The sequence below is a fragment of the Scyliorhinus canicula genome, chromosome 1, assembly GCF_902713615.1.
Source record: "Scyliorhinus canicula chromosome 1, sScyCan1.1, whole genome shotgun sequence".
Classification (NCBI taxonomy): Eukaryota; Metazoa; Chordata; class Chondrichthyes; order Carcharhiniformes; family Scyliorhinidae; genus Scyliorhinus; species Scyliorhinus canicula.
This window is the reverse complement of record NC_052146.1, coordinates 162,792,757-162,807,078: the sequence shown is the minus strand read 5'-3', so window position 1 is coordinate 162,807,078 and position 14,322 is coordinate 162,792,757. Positions and strand designations below refer to the sequence as shown.

Genomic DNA, 14,322 nt, shown 5'->3' with positions numbered 1-14,322 from the left:
TCTCTGCCTCGTGGGAGGCAAGTACGTCCTGTTCTGCTGATTTTAAGACGGGAGTACCAACTTCTCTCATGTTCATGCACTTTACACGTCTCGATTGCGACTGGCAGGGTCATGTTTTTTATTTTAAGGAGCCGCTACCGTAGGGCGTCGGAGTGGACCCCAAACATGATCCGATCCCTCATGATGGACTCAGCAGTGTCACCGTAGTTGCAGGACTGCGCTAATATACGGAGATGAGTTAGAAAGGATTGGAAAGGTGCATCCTTACCCTGAAGGCGTTGCTAGAAGACATAGTGCTCAAAGCTCTTGTTCGTTTCGACTTCACAGTGACTGTCGAATTTGGCTAACACGGTCTTGAACTTGGTCTTGTCCTCCCGTCAGCAAAAATGAGCGAGTTGAAGATTTGGATGGCTTGGTCCCTCGCAGTTGATAGGAGCAGCGTGATTTTTCTGGCATCAGATGCACCCTTGAGGCCCGAAGCCTCAATGTAGAGACTGAACTTCTGCTTGAAGACCCGCAAGTTGGCGCTGAGATTTCCGGAGATCCGGAGCTGTGGAGGGGCCTGGATCTACTCCATGCCGCTGGAAGGCACTTGCTGGTCGTCACTGAATCACTCAAGGTAAATTACTTAGATGAAGTAGATTACTGGTACCATGTCATGTTATTGACCCTGGGGTAACACAGACTGCAACTGGATGCAGTTAGACTGGAAAGCAGACACCAAACTTAGACATTGGTTCAATACGATTTATTGAACTTCTGTAACAGTGCACACAGCTTGCTGTGGGTTGACACTCTACTACTCTAAGTATGCTAACTAACTAACTAGACCAGACTAGCTCTGAGCCACGTGCAGAAGGTGCTAACTATATATACACCCTGACTGTCACTACATTTGTCACCAGTGGAAAGAGGTGGAGTGCTGATGCCTCATGTGTTTTATAGTAGGAAACCCCCCTCTAGTGTTCTGTCTGGTGATTGGTTGTGTTCTGTCCTGTGTGTTGATTGGCTAACCTGGGTGTCTGTCACTGCCTGTCTTTACCTCATTATGTGCATGAGTGCATATCTTGACAACATCCACCTGAGAAGGTAAATAAGGTGACACTTGCACATCTCATCACATGTCAGCGTTGGGAGTGTTGACCTGGGTGTTTGTGCAGAAGCCCTCGGAGTGACCCTCTTCCCGAGGGACCTGAACCCATGACCTTCTGGCTCAAAAACAAGCGTGCTCCCATTGAATGACCAGGGACGTGGAGGTTGTGATGTAAATCTACAAAGGAGCTGGGAGGAATCAATGTACTGTCGCTGCTCCTATCATTGAGGGGAGGTATTTTACTTTATCCGGTTTTAAACTCGGGCCCAATGAGGCCTCCCTCATGATGGGACCAGTTGCTCTAATTTCACAGTGGCACAGCTGGGGCAAAACCACCCCGGTTATTCAGTGACAAAGACTGTGAATTGAGGCAGAGTCGGGGTGAGACAAAAGGCCTGATCTCTTCACTAAGTGTCAGGGTCTTGCAAGCTCAGTGTTACACCATCTTTGATGTGTTTTCTCAGTAACAGGGCCATAGGTTTCACACAGCAAGGCTGAGAGGTGATTCTGAGTGGAGAAGTTTATTCCTGGGCAGGGATAATATTTTGAGAAGCCTGACTGGGGAAAGCTGGAGCACAAGATTCTCACCTTGACAAAGAGTTCAGGACGTTCATGATTCCACCAGGAATCTCTCTTTAAAAGAAAAATATTTTTCACCAACAGGGTCTTCAAGGAGAGCGAGGATTACCAGGGATGACTGGGCATAAAGGAGATCAGGTGAGTTCAGGCCCTTGAAGCACTGAATAAACATTAACGTCAGATATGTATCTGTGTGCATATTACTGCCAGAAGTAGGGAGTTATATCACTGGAGGATAAAAGAGCACTTTCATCGGCGGCAGAACATATAACCATGTAACTGGGAGTGGGACACTAGGGGAGAAGTGCAGGTGCAATACCAGTATTCTGTAGAGGCAACATGTGTTCCTCAATTTCACCATGGATAAAAACATAGTTTAGCAGCTTTCCCAGGAAGCAGGGAGCCAGGACTTACCTCCACGATGTTATTTTCTTTCAGGGCAACACAGCAGAATAAGGGTCACCTGGCTTGGATGACCAATCGTGACTCAAAGTGGATAATAACTCCGGTGGGGGGAGGGGGAGGGGGGTGGTTCTCTTAGGCAGGTTGGGTGCTAGCTGCAGCCATAAGGCTGCTGAACAATTTTTATTAATAAATGCCTTTTATGTTCATTACTGAAGTCTGTGAAAGTGCATCTTTACAGACACAAATGAAAAAACTAGGATTTTCTTATCTCAGTGGACAACCCATGTAGTACTGATGTCAGAAAGTGAGGAAAGATGCTGCCTACAGCATTAGGACGTTTCACAATTCTGTAATTCCAAGGCTATTATTTTCCATCTGTATTTGAAGGGGATAGCGGGGGCAGAAAGAGAGAGGAAGAGACCAAGGTTCAGATATTCACTACCGAGGTGGATGGCTCAAGCCTGGAACTTGTCACATCCACCGCGGGAGAAAGGCCCCCGATTAATGCAATACCCACTGTGGAGGGTGCGGGGGGATAGTCCGGTAGTGGGAGTGGGGTGGCATTTTTGGTGGAGGGGGAGGTGGGATGAGGTCAGGCCCATTGTTCTGAGAATCTGATCGCAAGTGACCACAGGAATGGCCAGGTGCCCAGATGAACGGTGCGAAAGCCAGTCTCAGTTCTCTGCTACTTTGATCACATTTTAGGCCCTCGGCCCTCACACCCCATTGCGCCCCCCCCCCCCCCCCCCCCCCCCCCCCCCACTCTCCATGCCCACATGCCAACTCAATTCCAACTCTTGCCCTCATCCACACCGGAAGCAGAACACAGAAGCAATGGAATTGTTGGCTTACTTAAAAGAAACAAAAAATACAAAAGCAAGGAAGTTATGATAAAGGTTTATAAAACACTGGTTAGACCCCAGCTGGAGTATTTGTTCAATTCTGGGCACTATACTTCAGGAAGGATGACAAAGCCTTGGAGAAATTGCACAGAAAGTTTACAAGTTTGAGGGACTTCCGTTAATCAGCCAGGAAGGAGAAACTGGAGTTAATTTCCTTAGAGTAGAAAAGATTAAGGGGAGATTTGATAAAATCATGAAGGATTTTGATGTTTTTTTTAAAAATTGTTCTTGAACGGGTTATGGGTGCCACTGGCTAGGCCAGCATTTGTTGCCCATCCCTAGTTGCCCTTGAGAAGATGGTGGTGAGCTGCCTTCTTGAACCCTTGCAGACATGTTGTGTAGGGTACACCCAAAAGAGCTGTCAGGGAAAGTATTTAAAGTTCGCAATGGTAACCAGAGGCAACAGATTTAAGGTAATTGGTGAACCAGAGGCAACACGAGGAACAAAGTGTTCACAGTGAGTTGTTACGATGAGGAACACAACGTCTGAAAGAATGCTGGAATCAGATTCACTCTTGATTTTCAGGGAAACTGGATAAATACTTGAAGGAAACCTATTAGCAGGGTGATGGGAAAATTGCAGAGGAGTGGGGTTAATTGGATAGCTCTTTAAAAGGGCCAGCAACAATGGGCCGAATGGCCTCCTCGAACTCCTTCAGTCTATGGTATGAACAAGGATCATAGTGCAACCAGAGTGATGATAACACAGAGCAGCCCTTCAAGGTGCTTCCCAGAGGGGACCATCCAATAGGGCCACTGAAGACGCGCCCATTCCCTTACCTACTCTGTGATTGTCCTCATGGGCTATCGGGAACACAAATCCTGCCTCGCAAGCACCCCCTCCCTATCCCCCACCCCCACCATAATAAGCTGGGATGACCTATCATAGTCACTTTGTATAACCATGTTGTGATGTGTTTGTCTCTTAGGGTCCTCCAGGCACCTCCGGATACCCTGGATCAGTGGGAATGCCTGGTCTGCCGGTAGGTCCTCATTGTGAGGTGTGTCTGTGAAATGGACAGTTACCAGAATTGGGACAGAACGGGACACAGTGAACTCTCCAGAACAGGGGCAGCAGGGTAGCATGGTGGTTAGCATAAATGCTTCACAGCTCCAGGGTCCCAGGTTCGATTCCCGGCTGGGTCACTGTCTGTGTGGAGTCTGCACGTCCTCCCCGTGTGTGCGTGGGTTTCCTCCGGGTGCTCCGGTTTCCTCCCACAGTCCAAAGATGTGTGGGTTAGGTGGATTGGCCATGCTAAATTGCCCGTAGTGTCCTAATAAAAGTAAGGTTAAGAGGGGGGTTGTTGGGTTACGGGTATAGGGTGGATACGTGGGTTTGAGTAGGGTGATCATGGCTCGGCACAACATTGAGGGCCGAAGGGCCTGTTCTGTGCTGTACTGTTCTATGTTCTATGTTCTAACAGAGAGCCGGTGTCCGATATTCTGCATAGAATTAAGATGTGTTTCTGAGTTGGGGAATGTTCAGCCTGCAGGGAAATGGAGCCATTTGAATCTGGAAGATCCCAGATTGAACGTCCAGTCAGCGTCCAGTGCTGCCCCCAGGCAGGAGAATATAGGTGTGAGCATCATGGGAAGATGCAATTGGCTTGTGATGCCCTCATGCTTAATAGCTTTGTTGTTTCTTGGTCAAACGTGAACAATCGAGAGTTGGGAGAGATGGAAGAGAGCAGAGGGTATTCATGAGAGAACATTCAGGAAACCAGGATTTCTATTCCATATTGTTTGTCACCCGCCCTTTGTTTGATCTGAAGTCGTGATTGGAAATTCCTCTGCCTTGATTCAGACCACTGCACATCATGTGGGAAGAAGTCAACAAGTGTAGTACAATGTTGGCTATACATTAGTTCTAAATTGTATAAAAGAGTAGACAGAGCTGGTACAGAAAATGTTGAAACATTAGATGCTGACCTACATCTGGAGCTCACTTCCATCAATTGGAAAGTGTGGAGGGAGCTTTACTCTGTATCTAACCCCATGCTGTACCTGTCCTGGGAGTGTTCGATGGGGACAGTGTAGAGGGAGCTTTACTCTGTATCTAACCCCATGCTGTACCTGTCCTGGGAGTGTTCGATGGGGACAGTGTAGAGGGAGCTTTACTCTGTATCTAACCCCGTGCTGTACCTGTCCTGGGAGTGTTTGATAGGGACAGTGTAGAGGGAGCTTTACTCTGTATCTAACCCCATGCTGTACCTGTCCTGGGAGTGTTCGATGGGGACAGTGTAGAGGGAGCTTTACTCTGTATCTAACCCCATGCTGTACCTGTCCTGGGAGTGTTCGATGGGGACAGTGTAGAGGGAGCTTTACTCTGTATCTAACCCCGTGCTGTACCTGTCCTGGGAGTGTTTGATAGGGACAGTGTAGAGGGAGCTTTACTCTGTATCTAACCCTGTGCTGTACCTGTCCTGTCAGTGTTTGATGGGGACAGTGTAGAAGGAGCTTTACTCTGTATTTAACACCATGCTGCAGTCCGAGTAGTGTTTGATGGGGACAGTGTAGAGGGAGCTTTACTCTGTATCTAACCCTGTGCTCGTGTCGCGTCTTTTCGTCCGACGTCATTTCGTCCAACGACACTTCGTCCACGTCTTTTCGTCCAACGTCTTTTTGTCCGCCCGTCTTTTGGTCCAACGTCACTTCGTCCAATTAACCAATTGCAAATCAACTCCGTATAAAAGCATTTAATTGATAGAAAGCAGGCACAATACAGCAAGTGAATTTAATTGCTAAAATGCAAGTAATTGATGAAATTCAAGTAAAATACAAGCTTAAAAATGCAGTTAAAAAGTTAAAAAATCTAAAAATGCAGTTAAAAAGATCTAAAAGTTTACTACTGATGAATTCCCGAAATTACTTAAAATTGATGTAAATTGTGAGCAACATTCCTCAAGAAATCAATTTTCGCTGTGGGATCCTTTAACGAGGCTCGTTAAAGGGGAGAGAACGATAATAACTATCCTTTAACGAGAGAACGATAATAACTATCCTTTAACGAGGCTCGTTAAAGGAAAGAGGCCGGTAATAAAGATCCTTTATTGTATATTATGTGCATTAGAGAAGATTTCCATGTACAAAAGTTAAAGTGGAGTGGTGCTACTAAGCAAGTTACTAAAAGTCAAGTTACAAAAAGTCTTTGACAAAAAAAATCATCCAGCAAAAACACGTAAAAAGTCACAAAAAATCTTTGACGAAAAAAATCACCGGACAAAATGACGTTGGACCAAAAGACGGGCGGACAAAAAGACGTTGGACGAAAAGACGTGGACGAAGTGTCGTTGGACGAAATGACGTCGGACGAAAAGACATAGCACCCCCTGTGCTGGACCTGTCCTGGGAGTTTTTAATGGGGACAGTGTAGAAGGAGCTTTACTCTGTATCTAATCCCATGCTGTACCTGTCCTGGGAGTGTTTGATGGGGGCAGTGTAGAGGGAGCTTTACTTTGTATCTAACCTTGTGCTGTCCCTGTCCTGGGAGTGTTTGATGGGGACAGTGTAGAGGGAGCTTTACTCTGTATCTAACCCCATGCTGTACCTGTTCTGGGAGTGTTTGATGGGGACAGTGTAAAGGGAGCTTTACTCTGTATCTAACCACATGCTGTACCTGTCCTGGGAGTGTTTGATGGGGACAGTGTAGAGGGAGCTTTACTCTGTATCTAACCCCGTGCTGTACCTGTTCTGGGAGTGTTTGATGGGGACAGTGTAGAGGGAGCTTTACTCTGTATCTAACCCCGTGCTGTACCTGTTCTGGGAATGTTTGATGGGGACAGTTTAACGGGAGTTTTTCTTTGTACCTAACCATTGGTGTAATCCCAGCTTTAGGATTGGAGAATGGAATGTAAGCGCTGTAACTTTATACGAAAGGTCGTCTTTTGTCACATTTGCTGAAAAACTACTGAAATGGAGCGAGGGAGGACAAACTGGAAGCATGTCCATATTTGTGTTAAATTGGCAACAGTTTCATTGATAGCCATTGGCTGCCACAAGGTTTATCATGAATGGCCTGAATATTAAGGAGCTCTGCAGGGGGGTTGAGAAAAGGGGGAGATGTTTGTGACCGTGTTTGAGGGGCTGTTCGTCGCGGGGGGTGGAAAAGGGAAAACATTTGTACAGACTCTATAGTTGATTGCTGGGAAGTATGTTTCCCGGGGTGTTTACTTGCTGTAACATGTTTTGACACATGTTTGTAATAAAATACATTTTTTTTTAAATGAATGGCCTCAAGGGCAGTAAATTAGACAGAACAAAGTGCAAAGGCATGAGCAGTTTCAAAACTTGCTCACATCTTTTCCAAAGGATTGAGATGATGTCTATCTTTTATAATTACTGCCTTGCTACTGTTTCTTACAAGTTGTTCTGTAATCATTAAATGATTTCCCAACTGACCTACAGAAGAATCTCGGCAACTGTGAAAGCTTTTGTAGAAAAATACCAAGTATCTTGCTTACTTATAGCAGGGTGTCCTTGTCATGTGATCTTCCTTCAGGCCATCAATTTTTGCAGTAGAGTTAATTTGTTCCTGAAGTTTGGCTTGTGCAAAGATGCCCCCATAAATATATTAATGTTTCTTTCAGGGGCTTAAAGGAGAGAAAGGTTACACAGGTCCCGCTGGAGAGAAAGGCGAGTCGGTAAGGACAAGATGATAAAGGCCGAAAATCTATATCAACCATCTCAGGACCCATGACGTTGTTCAGGCCGATTTATGTTTCAATTGTACCTTTCTTTCTTTCACCATCTCCTCTTATACGCTCTCTATTCCTTTCTCTCTCTGTCTCTCTGACCTTCATTTTGTTTTCAAGGTCCAGAAGAAACACTTCTGCTCTTGTTCAAAGTGGACAAGGAGCATTGAGCATTTTCTGAGCGACCTCCGGTACCCCTTTTGAGGCCAAGTGGCCAAGCTGCTTACTGCTTGCCACAGTGGGTGGAGAATGTCCGGAGAACATTTGACCCAATGAGTCTGAGTGTAAACATGGGAGTAATTGACCTTGGTGCTGTTTCAGCCTTCCCTGATTGACCAAGGTGCTCCACACATTCTCACCTCTGTGCATTGTTTGGTGCCGAATGTGAGACTTTTTGATGCTGATACGTTTTCAGGTTCAACCAAACTATTTGAACCTGAACCGTATGAGCCTCTTAACTTCTCAGTCCTTCCCATTATTAAGACTGCCTCTGTTCAGCTCTACACTGAACACATCTTCCATCCAAGCTCATCCACCCTGACAGATTGCTTCTCATTGCAGGGCCCGCCTGGTCTCCCTGGTTCCCATGGTCCAGCAGGCCCAACGGTGAGTATGCCGTGTTCTGAAATTAATTGACGAGATTGAGATTGATATGAATTGATTAGAAAAGGTCAATTATTATAGAACACACAAACTATATCTAACTTATGGACAGCACGGTGGCACAGTGGTTAGCACTTCTGCCTCAAGGCGCTGAGGTCCCAGGTTCGATCCCGGCCCCGGGTCACTGCCTATGCGGAGTTTGCACATTCTCCTGGTGTTTGCGTGGGTCTCACCCCCACAACCCCAAGATGTGCGGGGTAGGTGGATTGGCTACGCTAAATTGCCCCTTAATTGGAAAAAAAAGAATTGGGTAGTCTAAATTTTTCTTTTTTAAACTAGATCTAACTTGTACAAAAGGGCCAAGTGTAGGTTCAATGGAAAAGCCAGGGAGCTTCAATCGTTTGTTGAATTAAACTCGGGATGGGGAGGGTAGAGGGGTTGTGTAGGTCGAGTCAAAGAGACACAGCTGATTGAAAGGCACTTTAGAGTGCACCGCTAGCAATTTATTGTGGAAAATGTAAGCTCATTGTGTAGGAGATTATCTATTGGCATGGACAAAAGATGGATTGGCAATTAGGAAACAGAGAGTAGGCATAAATGGATTATTTCCTGGTTGGCAGAGTGTAACAAGTGGTGTGCTACAGGGATCAGTGCTGGGGTCTCACGTTTCCAATTCATAGAATCATAGAATGATAGAATTTACAGTGCAGAAGGAGGCTATTAGGCCCATCGAGTCTGTACCAGCTCTTGGAAAGAGGACCCTACTTGACCCAACATCTCTACCCTATCCCTGCAATCCCATCTAACCTAAGGGTAATTTGGCATGGCCAATCCACCTAACCTGCACATCTTTGGACTGATAAGTGAATTGGATGAAGTGGCCAAAGGTGCACAAAGACATTATTGTCTTAATGAAGACACCACAGGTGAAGATTTTAGGCATGCTGCTCTGTCCAATTGAGATGCGAGTTAAATCCTGGTTGGCAATCTGCAGAATTCGAGGTGAAATGAGGGTTTTGGATACAACTGCTGCCTGCACTTCTCACAAGCAAGTTGGTAAAGAACAGTCAAAGGAATCATAAAAGGTTGACCATATTGGGTGTCTTGAGGAGAGCAGCGCCATTGGTGGACTGTTCCTCCACAGAGAGCTGTTGCTATCGTCGTGTCAGTGTTCCGGGTAACCACAGGGCTAATAGTGTAGTCTAGGCCCAGTGGGATATTTGGTGTTGGACAAGGGTACCAACTGACCCTACCACATGACACAAGGTCCGATAGTTTTAATACTTCAGTGGGTTCTCCAAGGGAAAATTAAAGGGGGAGAGATACAAAAGGGTCCAGAGGGGCAGTTTTTTCACACAGAGGGTGGGGCGTATCTGGAACGAACTGCCAGAGGCAGTAGTAGAGACGGGTACATTTTAGTCTTATAAAAAGCATTTAGACAGTTATATGAGAAAGCTGGGTATGGAGGGATATGGGAAAAGCAGGCAATTGGGACTAACTTAGTGTTCAAAACTGGGCGGCATGGACAGGTTGGGCTGTAGGGTATGTTTTCATGCTGTAATTATCTATGACTGTATGCCAAGGAGCTGGTTTGGGTAATCATGTAGCAGCAGTTGTTAAAGGGCTGCTAATTGCCCTGAGAGCACTGGCTTTGTTTCAGGTCAAAACAAGTGGCTTCTACTCAAAGCACCAAAACCATCAATTGGGTATTGCAGATGGTGGAACAAGAGGGTGCTCCATATAGAGTAACCTGATCTGGAGGAGAGGGACATTGCCCCCAGAGGAATGTGCCTGTTTCAAACAGCACTTAGCATTCGTAGCACTGTTTAGATGGGTCGTGAGGTCTGTTCCTTCCCTACTGACACTTGATATCGAGCTGGAGCCTTATCAGCTTTGGGGTTTTGGACTGGCCGGTGCTGCAGACGGGGGTGAAGGAAGATGTCCTCGCCTTGGCCTTGTTGATATCCCGGAGGCAAGTTCTGCTGGGGTGGAGGTCTCCTACTCCACCCAGTGCCTCAGCTTGGTTGGGTGAGCAAATGGAGTACCCATGTCTGGAGACGATCAAGCACTCCATTAGAGGATCAGTCGAAGGGTTCTACTCAAGATGGCAGACATTAATTTCCCTTTTCCAAGAGTTATTCGCTGTTAGGAGGGGTGATTAGTTTTTTTCAGATATATGTTGAAAGGTTGAGTTTAGTGGCATTGATAATTATTGACTATTATTCACATATTAAACCTTTATGCATTTGTTGTTTAGTGGGGATTTATTTTGTAAGAATGAAAAATTTTACAATAAAAATATGTGGTTAGCACAACCGCCTCACGGCGCTGAGGTCCCAGGTTCGATCCCAGCTCTGGGTCACTGTCCGTGTGGAGTTTGCACATTCTTCCCGTGTCTGTGTGGGTTTCGCCCCCACAACCCAAAAATGTGCAGAGTAGGTGGATTGGCCACGCTAAATTGCCCCTTAATTGGAAAAAATAATTGGGTAATCTAAATTTATTTTTAAAAAAATGAAATTGACCCGATAATGAACCTTTGGCACAGCAGTCGACTCTCATCCAAGATGAGATGTGCATATCCAGGGCCCCCTACCTGAGATTGACTATGTTGAAGACTTTGTATCTTTATCACCATTATATGTATTTGTAATGATGGGTATGGGGATGAGAATCTGATCTAAGTCCATGATCAATGAGGCAGATTTTACAATGCAGGTGCTCATTGAGCAGAAGTACAAATAGGAAATAGGACTTCAACACTAAAGGTCAAGTCTCCAATCTAAGCTCACCTCTCGTCCGTTTGTTACAAATGTTAAACCTTTCTGTTTTTCTTCCTTGGCAGGGTCCAACAGGTAACACAGGCTTACCTGGTTCTCGAGGCGAGAAGGGAGATCAAGTAAGTGGTGCTTCTGATTATAATTAGTGACATAGACCTTTGAGTAAATTCTTCCATCTCAATTCTTGGTAACCAACCAATCTCACGGGGATTGTGGTCCCAGCATTGTACCTTGTCTCTGATCGATGAGCCCAGCATGAGGACTCTATCCTGCTGGAGACGTGGGTCATGGAACGCATGCCTCTCTTTCCCAGGCCTCACATCTCCGTCAAGGCTTCAGAACATAGATATTGACTAGAACACAAATCTTCTTCATCAATCTGGTTCTAATCCAGATTCACATCAGGAAAGTTTCCCTCTGACAGAGATCGAAAGGCACCGTGTATGGAGCACTATCCTTCCTCTTGGAACTGAATGTGTCCCAGACCAGAGGGATGTTCTTCCTGATGCAGCCTGCATGAGTTAGAACAAGGACCATGACCTTAAAATTGGAAACAGGCTGTTTATTTGACTTTGGGAGGCACTTCCTCACACAATGAGTAGTGGAGACCTGGACGCCTCTCCCTCAAAGATCTCTGAATTCGGGGAGTTAATTGAAATTTTTGAAACTGAGATTGATTGATTCTTGCTGGGTAGGTGCATTAAGAAATATGGAACATTGGTGAGTCAATGCAATTGAGGTACAAATCAGCCATATTCTAACTGAGCAATGGAGCAGGTTTGATGGGCGGAATGGACTCCTCCTGTTCCAAACACTGACCTTTCACTTTTGAAACCAAGGCCGAGAGAGAGGCAAGCTAACCCATCCCTTGGGCATCGTCCAATAGCTGGTCCAAAGTGGCATAATGGGTAACTGGGAGCAAAACTGCTGTCAAGAATTGTGGTGAGTTGTGGATCTGAAGGGAGGAACTGCTCCAATGAAGACGCTGAAGTTGAAGAACAGCATTGTAAAATCTCCGTATCCAGGGCTAATCTCTCAGTATTCTTTTCCAGGGGTTTCAAGGACAGCCTGGATTCCCTGGACAGCAGGTGAGTGAGACTTCACGGAATAGAGCCTGGAAGGGTGAACAATATTTTGGTATTTAAAAAAATTAGCTGGCCAGTCAATTAATTGTATTTTTAACCTGTGGGCTCCAAGTTCTCAATAAACAAAAGGGAAACATAGAAATTAACACACTCACACAGACACTCTCACAGACACTCACACAGACACTCACACACAGACACTCACACACAGACACTCACACACAGATATTCACACAGAGATATTCACACAGAGATATTCACACAGAGACACTCACAGATACACTCACTCAGACACACACACAGACACAGATACTCACACAGACACACACACAGATACTCACACAGATACTCACACAGCACACAGACACACACACAGATACTCACACAGACACACACACAGATACTCACACAGACACACACACAGATACTCACACAGATACTCACACAGACACACACACAGATACTCACACAGACACACACACAGATACTCACACAGACACACACACAGATACTCACACAGATACTCACACAGATACATTCACACAGATACATTCACACAGATAAACTCACACAGATACTCACACAGATACATTCACACAGATACTCACACAGACACACACACAGATACTCACACAGACACACACACAGATACTCACACAGATACTCACACAGATACATTCACACAGATAAACTCACACAGACACACACACAGATACTCACACAGACACACACACAGATACTCACACAGACACACACACAGATACTCACACAGACATTCACAGACATTCGCACAGACACTCGCACAGACACTCACACAGACACTCGCACGGACACTCACACACACACAGACACTCACACAGATACACTCACACAGACACTCACACAGACACTCGCACGGACACTCACACAGACACTCACACAGACACTCACACAGACACTCACACAGATACACTCACACAGACACTCACACAGACACTCGCACAGACACTCGCACGGACACTCGCACGGACACTCACACAGACACTCACACAGACACTCACACAGACACTCACACAGACACTCACACAGATACACTCACAGATACTCACACAGACACACACACAGACACTCACACACAGATATTCACACAGAGATATTCACACAGAGATATTCACACAGAGACACTCACAGATACACTCACTCAGACACACACACAGACACAGATACTCACACAGACACACACACAGATACTCACACAGATACTCACACAGCACACAGACACACACACAGATACTCACACAGACACACACACAGATACTCACACAGACACACACACAGATACTCACACAGACACACACACAGATACTCACACAGACACACACACAGATACTCACACAGACATTCACAGACATTCGCACAGACACTCGCACAGACACTCACACAGACACTCGCACGGACACTCACACACACACAGACACTCACACAGATACACTCACACAGACACTCACACAGACACTCGCACGGACACTCACACAGACACTCACACAGACACTCACACAGACACTCACACAGATACACTCACACAGACACTCACACAGACACTCGCACAGACACTCGCACGGACACTCGCACGGACACTCACACAGACACTCACACAGACACTCACACAGACACTCACACAGACACTCACACAGATACACTCACAGACACTCACACACAGACACTCACACACAGACACTCACACACAGATATTCACACAGAGATATTCACACAGAGATATTCACACAGAGACACTCACAGATACACTCACTCAGACACACACACAGACACAGATACTCACACAGACACACACACAGATACTCACACAGATACTCACACAGCACACAGACACACACACAGATACTCACACAGACACACACACAGATACTCACACAGACACACACACAGATACTCACACAGATACTCACACAGACACACACACAGATACTCACACAGACACACACACAGATACTCACACAGACACACACACAGATACTCACACAGATACTCACACAGATACATTCACACAGATACATTCACACAGATAAACTCACACAGATACTCACACAGATACATTCACACAGATACTCACACAGACACACACACAGATACTCACACAGACACACACACAGATACTCACACAGATACTCACACAGATACATTCACACA

General features: G+C 45.8%; 1 protein-coding gene across 5 annotated transcripts in view; it reads left to right on the top strand.

Moving 5' to 3' along the window:
- Nucleotides 1-14,322, top strand: part of col16a1 (collagen, type XVI, alpha 1) — a 476,156-nt gene that overhangs the window by 370,921 nt on the left and 90,913 nt on the right. For all 5 annotated transcript variants that reach the window (XM_038801937.1, XM_038801918.1, XM_038801946.1 and 2 more), the window contains 6 exons: nucleotides 1,757-1,810; nucleotides 3,909-3,962; nucleotides 7,566-7,619; nucleotides 8,232-8,276; nucleotides 11,116-11,169; nucleotides 12,103-12,138. In XM_038801937.1, coding sequence (XP_038657865.1) covers nucleotides 1,757-1,810; nucleotides 3,909-3,962; nucleotides 7,566-7,619; nucleotides 8,232-8,276; nucleotides 11,116-11,169; nucleotides 12,103-12,138 — 297 coding nt within the window. The remainder of the gene's footprint in view (nucleotides 1-1,756; nucleotides 1,811-3,908; nucleotides 3,963-7,565; nucleotides 7,620-8,231; nucleotides 8,277-11,115; nucleotides 11,170-12,102; nucleotides 12,139-14,322) is intronic.